The sequence below is a fragment of the Entelurus aequoreus genome, linkage group LG07 (genome assembly GCF_033978785.1).
Source record: "Entelurus aequoreus isolate RoL-2023_Sb linkage group LG07, RoL_Eaeq_v1.1, whole genome shotgun sequence".
Classification (NCBI taxonomy): domain Eukaryota; kingdom Metazoa; phylum Chordata; class Actinopteri; order Syngnathiformes; family Syngnathidae; genus Entelurus; species Entelurus aequoreus.
In genome coordinates this window covers 45,539,842-45,549,611 of record NC_084737.1, presented here as the reverse complement: position 1 = coordinate 45,549,611, position 9,770 = coordinate 45,539,842, and the positions used below count along the sequence as shown (strand labels likewise).

The 9,770-nt window shown below is 44.5% G+C and overlaps 1 protein-coding gene across 1 annotated transcript; it reads left to right on the top strand.

Moving 5' to 3' along the window:
• The first annotated feature begins 332 nt into the window (after window positions 1-332).
• LOC133654375 (uncharacterized protein K02A2.6-like) lies at window positions 333-1,538 on the top strand. Its single transcript, XM_062054695.1, has one exon. It carries the CDS (start codon window positions 333-335, stop codon window positions 1,536-1,538), a length of 1,206 nt encoding a protein of 401 aa, XP_061910679.1.
• Window positions 1,539-9,770: the final 8,232 nt, after the last annotated feature.

Genomic DNA, 9,770 nt, shown 5'->3' with positions numbered 1-9,770 from the left:
CCAGTAAGGCGACGCCACCTATGGCGGCCGCACGACTACAGCGGTGGGCGTTAGTGTTAGCGGCACACAACTACACAATTCAATACAGGAAAGCAGCAGATCATGGGAATGCAGTTGGTCTCTCACGGCTGCCACTGCAGGTAGCGCATGGAGAAAAGCCAGACGCAGTAGATAGGGTGACAGTACATCACCTTGAGACACTCCCAGTGGACAGTGAAGATATTAGGAAGGGAACTAAATATGACCCAGTGCTCTCTAGGGTAGTAGATATGGTAGTGTCAGGCCAGTTTGTTGGAACAGTTGGGCAGAATGACGCGCTGGCACCCTTCTACATGCGACGAGACGAACTGACGGTGATCCAGGGGTGTTTGCTATGGGGCAGTAGAAGGGTGGTGCATCCAGCATTGAGACCGCAGCTTCTGAAGGAACTACATGCCGGGCACCCGGGCATGGTCAAGATGAAGGCCATCGCACGGAGCCATGTCTGGTGGCCGGGGTTAGACGCCCAGATTGAACAGCAGGCCAGGACATGCTCTACGTGTCAACGGAACCAAAAGAACCCGGCGCTCTCCCCACTGCACACCTGGCCGTGGCCGGGATCTCCATGGCAACGGATCCATGTGGACTTTGCGGGGCCGTTCGAAGGACACATTTTCTTGGTGGTGGTAGATGCGTACTCTAAGTGGCCGGAAGTACAGGTGATGAAAACGACGACGACGGAGAAGACTGTACAGGCCCTGAGGAGTATGTTTGCCCGCAACGGAGTACCAGAGACACTGGTTAGTGACAATGGGCCACAATTCACAGCGGCAGAGTTCGGGGCATTTCTCCGGGCAAACGGAGTGAAGCACAAAAGGACAGCGCCGTTTCACCCCGCCACGAACGGTCAAGCAGAGCGTTTTGTGCAGACGCTGAAGCGTTCATTGAAAGCGTCTAGGGGAACATTTACGCTGCAACATCGAGTGGAGGCATTTTTACTCAGCTCCAGGAATGCGCCTCACATGACGACGAGTGAGTCTCCGGCTATGCTCTTCCTGCGCCGTCGGCTCCGCTCTCGCTTGGACCTTGTGAAGCCGAACGTGTCGGCTACGGTGGAGCTGGTGCAGGAGGGTCAACGAGAACGCAGAGATCTGGTGGCTAAGGACAGACGGTTTGCAGCGGGGGAGGCCGTGCTGGTGCGTGATTATCGACGGGGGGAGGAGAAGTGGATGCCTGGACTGGTGGCATCACAAGAGGGACCGGTATCCTACTCCGTGGATGTGGGGGCAGGAGCTCTCTGGAGACGTCACACAGAGCAGATGAGAGCCGGTGACCGTGCGCTTTTGGTTACCACTGGTCCAGAGCAACCAGCTGTGCCGAGTGAACTGACAATTGGGGCCCAGCCGGTTGTTGCCCCCCCCTTCTCCGGCAAGAGGGGATGCTCTGGGAACCGGGACAGTCGCCCCCGAGCCAGGAGGGTCACCCAGACGGACAGCGGATGTTGGCGCGCCAGGCCGGAGGTATCCACTCCGGGTTACCGGAGCTCCAGACCGACTTAATCTCTGAACTGGGGGGCGTGGGTTGTTAGAGAGTCATGTCACGTTTTGGGGCAGATAATCCCCGTTGACTGACTCCGAGGTTCGGGGGTAGTATACCCCCCGGCCTCAGTAAGCATGTATGTGTTTAAGTTTGAGTTCCCTATTTACAATAGCCCCCTAAGTGGGTATTTCAATGTATTATATGGTTACACCGCCGATTCGCACAAAGCATTATTTTGCACATAACACACGTTCTAAGTGCTTATGGCCTAGTCTGTTTTTATAGGCTGGTGTTGATAGGGGTGGTTTTAGGTGGGTGTGAATCTGAATAAGTGGGGAGGGATGTTGTGTATTGAGCTGTATGTTTTGTCTGCATGGTTACACCCAGTGACCACCAGGGGGAGTGCCAGGTGGGTTCATATATGTTGGGTTGGACTTCCGTTCAGTGTGTGGAAATAAAGCTGTCTAACGTCTACACCAGCTCCCAACTCGGCTCTCGTGATTACATAGATAAGGTGAAATATAAGTATGACTGTTAGTGTTACATACTAACAGTCAGTATACAATAGCTAGGACCCGTAAAGTGTTCACTAATGGGTTCACTGTGGGACGTTTCCCATTAGCCTTACAGCCACACTAATATCTCAACCACAACATCAACAAACAGTACTTCAATAAATGCGTCACACTCTTACTGACGTTTAAGCACTGGCGGTCCTCCGAGGCAATAAATCACAGATCTACAGGACAAGTTTACTAATCAGCTTCATCTGTACATGAAGGATTTCACCGATGTGCAAATCTGGCAAATAAGCATTTTCCTTATCCATCTTTCCAGATAGCGCCACACAGTTTAACAGAAAAGATGCTTTGACCGCCATGACAAGTTAAGTAGAGGGAGTGGGACAATTGTCTTCCAAATCAGCTGTCAGTGTGTTGTCTGCTGTCAGCACTTTGACTCACTACCTGCCTGGTTAATCATCGAGCAGCTCTGAGCGGCGAGCTGTTGGAGGTGTGGGGCCCACCGTCATGGACCCCTGTCACTGCCACAACAGGACAGCCTCTGATTGACAGATTAGCAAGCGCTGGCGTTTTTGCTAAGAAAGACGGAGAGAACAGGGTGGAGCAAGTTGATTGGAATTGAAAGAGGCTGAATGAGCTGCTGCACAGTAGGGAGGTGTGTGTACATGTGGAGGAATGGAGGTCAACAGGTCTCGTGCAGAATGATGAGATGTAAGATGTGACGTGTTTATTTCACAAAGTTTAATTTTTATTAGCATATAAGAACTTTTCTGGCATTAAAAAGATGGGCAGTATTTAGCGTACACTTATAAGTCAAGGAAAGTTATGTGAGTAGCCATATATTTATATCTCATAGTCGTTTCTCACTACATCGTTCTTCAAACCTTGCGGCTTCACTACATTGCATATTCTTTTTTTTACTTTAAAAACAATTTTTATTAACGCATTTTATACATGAGATTGACCAACATTATATGTGTATGTACTATATGTATTTCAGTGCAGTATTTGTAATTTACAATTATTACGTTGTGGCAATATTGTGAAGATATTCACCAAGCAGGCTATAAGGGTGGACAACAACACAATCTCAATTTGACCAACTTTTGCAGAATTAACTTTTGAATGGACTTCATCTTCAACTCCTGCCTCATCAATAAAACATTAAGTTAAAGTACCAATGATTCTCACACACACACTAGGTGTGGTGAAATGTGTCCTCTGCATTTGACCCATCGCCTTGTTCACCCCCTGGGAGGTGAGGGGAGCAGTGGGCAGCAGTGGGCAGCAGTGGTGCCGCGCCCGGGAATAATTTTTGGTGATTTAACCCCCAATTCCAACCCTTGATGCTGAGTGACAAGTAGTGAGGTAATGGGTCCCATTTTTATATTCTTTGGTATGATTCGCCCGGGGTTTGAACTCACAACCTACCAATCTCAGGGCGGATACTCTAACCCCTAGGCCATTGAGTAGGTACATGGCACATGTTCACATTGGTTCAGACTTTGATGACAACAACGTCAGAAGACAGACTCCGAGCGCCATTATTGCTAACAAGACAATCAGCTATCAGATGAACTCCTTTGATGCATTTCATTGTCGCCATAAATAACACAGCTTTGACTTAAGCGACGTGAAATGACAACGCAGACACGCAAAGCTAACACAGAATGCTAACAACACGGCTAATGATCGTAGCTGCAACTGTCAATCGGACCAAATTTTTAAAGAACATTTTCGCGAGTGATTTTAGCACATGGAAGCCCAGTTATAACTTAGAGGAATTACCCAAGATTGGATGAAGTATACAGTAAAGTATGCATTCATGAGGGTCAGGCGATACCTTATGATACATTTCAACAGTAAATAACAATAAATAAATACTATATGTCATCGTTTATGTCACGGCAACAATAGCACATAACATTTTGCGTTAGTCTGTTAACATTAGCATTCGGTTCACTCAGGTCCATCAATCAATCAATCAATAAAAGTTTATTTATATAGCCCTTAAAGGGGAACTGCACTTTTTAAGGAGATTTGCCTATCATTCACAAAAATTATAATAGACGTGACGATGGATGGATTTAAAAAAAAAAAAAAGCATTCTAAATATTAAATAAACGTAAATAAAAATCAGCTTACAGCGGAGCCAATGGGAGTTAATCCATTACGCCCATAAAATCCAATAAATAACCATTCAAAAACCGCTAACAATACTCAATTTACTATTTGTGACTTAAATATTAACCAAGTTTTAGTAATATTGTTATTATAAGGGCTAAAGCAGACAATCTATTTATAGCAGTGACGTAATCACTTCGTGTGTCCCTATGTTGACATCATCGCTTATACGATACATTTCAATAGTCGAAGCATGTACACTAACTTTGAGGCTATCAAGGATTACTTGAAAAACTTTAGTCATCCATTTACCATTATTGCAATTACTGAAAACTGGTTCAACAATGATAAAGGTATTGATTTTAGTCTGAATGACTATAAATTAAGATACTACGGGTGTGGGAAAAAATCGATTCGAATTTAAATCGCAATTCTCACGCTGTACGATTCAGTATTGATTCTTATTTTTCAAAATTCAATTTTTTTTAATTTATTTTTTATTAATCAATCCAACAAAACAATACACAGCAATACCATAACAATGCAATCCAATTCCAAAACAAAACCCAACCCAGCAACACTCAGAACAGCAATAAACAGAGCAATTGAGAGGAGACACAAACACGACACAGAACAATCCAAAAGTAGTGAAACAAAAATGAATATTATCAACAATAGTATCAATATTAGTAACAATTTCAACATAGCAGTGATTAAATCCCTCATTGACATTATAATTAGACATTTATAAAAAAATAAAAATATAAAAAATAAAAATGAACAATAGTGTCACAGTGGCTTACACTTGCATCGCATCTCATAAGCTTGACAACACACTGTGTCCAATATTTTCACAAAGATAAAATAAGTCATATTTTTGGTTCATTTAATAGTTAAAACAAATTTACATTATTGCAATCAGTTGATTGTAGCTGAGATAGGCTCCAGCGCCCCCCGCGACCCCGAAGGGAATAAGCGGTAGAAAATGGATGGATGGATGATAAAACATTGTCCTTTACAATTATAAAAAATTTTTACAAAAATCTACTACTCTGCTTGCATGTCAGCAGACTGGGGTAGATCCTGCGGAAATCCTATTTATTGAATGAATAGAGAATTGTTTTGAATCGAAAAATAATCGTTTTTGAATCGAGAATCGCGTTTAATCAAATAAAAAAACGATTTATAATTGAATCGTGACCCCAAGAATCGATATTGAATCGAACTGTGGGACACCCAAAGATTCGCAGCCCTATAAGATACATAAACAGAATAAATAAAATAGGAGGAGGGGTCGCATTGTACATTCATAAATCTGTTACATTTAAAGTTTTAACAAACATGACCATAGCACACGATGGATTATTTGAATGTTTAACAGTGGAAATCCTAAATGACAAAAAGACAAATATTTTCATGAGTTGTGTATAGGGAACCTGGTTCAAGCATAGAAACTTTCAATGAGTGGATGCAGGGGCGCCGCTAGGGATTTTGGGCCCCATGAAAATAATCTTTACAGGCCCACCTGTATTATAATTTCATCATCATTAGGGTCCTCTCTGGGCCCCCCTCTATCATGGGCCCCTAGAATCCGTCTCCTTTACCCCCCCTTTTCGGCGCCCCTGAGTGGATGGGTAAACTATTTTCCTCTGTGAACCATAAAACCATATTTATCTGTGGTGATTTTAACATTGATTTGGTGAACTCAACTAAGCAAAAACATGTTGATGACTTCATTGACACAATGTACAGCTTGTCTCTATATCCAACCATAACCAAACCAAGCAGAATAACAACACATAGTGCCACAATCATTGACAACAGTTTTACAAACATTATGGGAAATCAAGTCACCAGTGGCCTATTTATATGTGATATCACTGACCATTTACCTGTTTTTACTTTATATGACTGTCATCTCAAGAAAACCAAAGACACTATGGCAAAAATCTCTAAAAGAATAACAACTGAGGAAACAATCTGTGCCCTAAACAATAGTTTAGCAGTTCAGGATTGGACTTCAGTATACAGAGAACCAAATGTGGACAGTGCTTATTGTAATTTTTTAGACATCTTTACTTCCCTGCATAATAAACACTCCCCGTGAAAGAATATTTTATAAAAGGAAAAAAAATAGCCCTTGGATCACAAAAGAGATAATTAATGCCTGTAAAAAGAAAAACAATCTCTACAAACTTTTCATCAAAATAAAAACAAAAGAAGTCGAACAACAATACAAGAAGTACAAAAATAAATTAACTGATATTATAAGAACAAGCAAATGGTTATATTATCAAAAAAAACTATATGAAAACAAAAACAATATAAAAGGAACTTGGGATGTTTTGAATAGTCTAATCAAACAAGGATATTCAAAGTTGACATATCCTGATTACTTTATTGATGAAAACGTTGAAGATTATAATATGAGTAATGTAGTGAATAAGTTCAATAGTTTTTTTGTAAATGTTGGCCCTAAATTGGCTGTTGATATCCCAGACAATGGAGTTACAAAATCAACTACTGAACAGAATTCTTCGTCATTCTTCCTCTCAGCTACAAATGAACAGGAAGTGACAAACATTGTGCGGAAGTGTAAAAGTAAGCGCTCCACTGACTGCCATGATATCAACATGATATTGGTTCAAAAAGTTATACTGAATATTGTAAAACCCTTAACGTGTATATGGAACCTATAATTCCAGACTGGCTGCTTTCCAAGTCAAATGAAAATCGCTAAGGTAACTCTGCTCTTCAAAAGTGACAGCAAACACGCTTTCACCAATTACAGACCAATCTCTCTTTTGCCTCAGTTCTCAATAATCTTAGAGATACTATTTAACTCTCGACTTGAATCTTTTCTTGAGAAGCATCATATAATCAATGACGGTCAGTATGGCTTTAGATCCAAACGAACAACCTCAATGGCGATCACTGAAGCTATTGAAGAAATTACTAATGCACTGGAGCATAAAAGATATGCAGTTGGTATTTTTATTGATCTAAAGAAAGCCTTTTATACCATTAATCATTAAATTCTACTAGATAAAATGGGAAGATATGGAATTAAGGGGTTGGCTAGTGCCTGGTTAAAAAGTTATTTAACAGGGAGGGTACAGTTTGTTAAAATGGGTAAATTTTTATCTGATACTCTTGGCATTGCTTGTGGTGTCCCCCAAGGGTCTGTGTTGGGGCCAAAACCGTTTAATGTATATATTAATGTTATGTTTAATACATCTAAAGTACTGAAATGTATACTATTTGCAGACGACACAAATATATTCTACAGTAGTGATGACTATAATGAGCTCATAAATACAGTAGACACAGAACTAAACATAGTAAAAAAAAATGGATGGACGCAAATACATTATCTTTGAATATAAATAAAACTAAGATAGTGATGTTTGGAAATCGCAACATAACGTCTTAACAGAAAATAAGTATCGATGCTACCCAAATTGAAATCGTAAATGAGAATACATTTTTGGGAGTAATAATTGATAGTAAACTGTCATGTCTTTGTGATCATGTTTTGTTTTAGTTATGTTCTGTTGGTTTAAGACTCTTTAGTTCCTGTTTACGCTTCCTGGTTTGGTCACCATGGCAACTTATTAGTTTCACCTGTCTCACGTGTTGGAATCACGCACCTGTTTGTTATCAAGAGAGAGTATTTAAGCCTGTCATTTTCTGTTGGTCGGGCTGGCTTCATTGTTTGCGTCACACCTATGCCACGTAAGTTTTGTTTATTCCATGTCCTAGTCTATGCTAAGTCTTAGCTTCATGTGTTTTAGGCACGCTTGCCGTTTTGTTGTTTTGCCTGCATTTTGATAGTTTGGTGATTGATGTTAAATAAACCAAATCCTGCCTTTACGCCTTCGTCCGGAGCCGTCCTTTTGCATCTTGGGAGAACAACCGCGCAGCAAGCTGCGACCCAATCGTGACAGAATGTCGCCAGCTGCAAATCGCTTTCCCGCAGGCAACTTGGAAACGATTGATGAAGGAAGTTGGGAGGTACTACGCGCCATGGAGGCTGAGACGCTGCGCTATTCCCCCGTGGAGCGCAGAGATCTGATGTGGGGACCTGGGGGCGAGCTGGTGCCGATCAGCGCGTCGCTCCCGTCCCGGAAACGCCGCCAAGGACGAAGGCTTTCAGGGAAGGCTTCCGCGAGCGGACAGGACACGTCACTCCCGCAGGCTCCTCCCCCTCCGGGCGGAAGTAGATGGCAGCCCCAGGATGAAATCACAGCCCAGGGAGATTTTTTTTCCCTGAACTCTTTTTTTTGTCAGCCGCCCCCAACAAAAGACTCTATCTCCAAGATAAAAAAATATCAGAACATGTTTTTGGAAATCAGATCCAGTCATGTCAAGCCACCTGGTAAATTTCATGCTCCGCTCCCCAAGACTCAAGCCATGCCCACATCACAGGACTTTTCTTTATTCTCACCCAATAAAACCCAGGTGGGTAAAATTGAAAGACAATGTGAATAATTTAGAGGGGAGGATTCTGCCCCCCTCCTGACCTCCCTCCACCCACCCCTAAAAACGGTTCCAGACGGCAGGGAGCGCGTCTGGTAACCGCTCCTTGAGGGGGGGGGGGGGGCTAGGGCCGGGAACGGTACTAGTGGGGTGGCTCAGCTGCGTCATGTCAAGCCACAGCCTCCATCCCGGCCGCTACCACCAGTTCATCACCATGCCAAGCCGCAGCCTCCAGCCTGCAGCCCGTCCGCCACCACCGGTCTTTCGGCCTGCCAAGCCGCAACCTCCGGCCCGGCCACCACCACCGGTCTTTCGGCGTGCCAAGCCGCAACCCCCAGCTAGGCCACCTCCACCTGCACCAAGACTAGCGCCAAGTCCAAGGCTTGCACCTGTCGCACCACCACGGCTAGCACCAGTCGCTGCACCACGGCTAGCACCAAGGCTAGCACCATCTCCACCACGCCAAGCTCCACGTCAAGTACCTGTACCTGCACCACGACAGGTTCCTGTGCCTGCACCACGGCAGGTTCCTGTACCTGCACCACGGCAGGTTCCTGTACCTGCACCACTGCAGGTTCCTGTAGCTGCACCACGGCAGGATCCTGTAGCTGCACCACGGCAGGTTCCTGTAGCTGCACCACGGCAGGATCCTGTAGCTGCACCACGGCAGGTTCCTGTAGCTGCTCCACGCCACCAAGTGACGCCCGTAGCAGCTCCACGCAGCCAGTACTCAAGCCAGGACTCAAGCCAGGACTCAAGCCAGGACCCAAGCCAGGACCAACCAAGCCAAGACAAACCAAGCCAAGACCCAAGCCGACCGGACTCAGGCAAGGACTCAGGCCAAGACTCACACCAAGACCCACCACGCCAAGACCCACCACGCCAAGCTTCGCCGCCTGCTTCGTCTACTGCACCCGCGCCTGCTTCGTCTGCTGCTTCCATGCCTGCTTCGTCTGCTGCTTCCATGCCTGCTTTGTCTGCTGCACCCGCGCCTGCTTCATCTGCTGCTTCCACGACTGCCATGACGACGACAACACGCCCACCTCCCCGTCGACCACGGATGTGGCCGCTCCCTGGTCGTCCGCCACGCCAAGTGCGCCGACCTCTTCGTCGGCCACGAATGTGGCC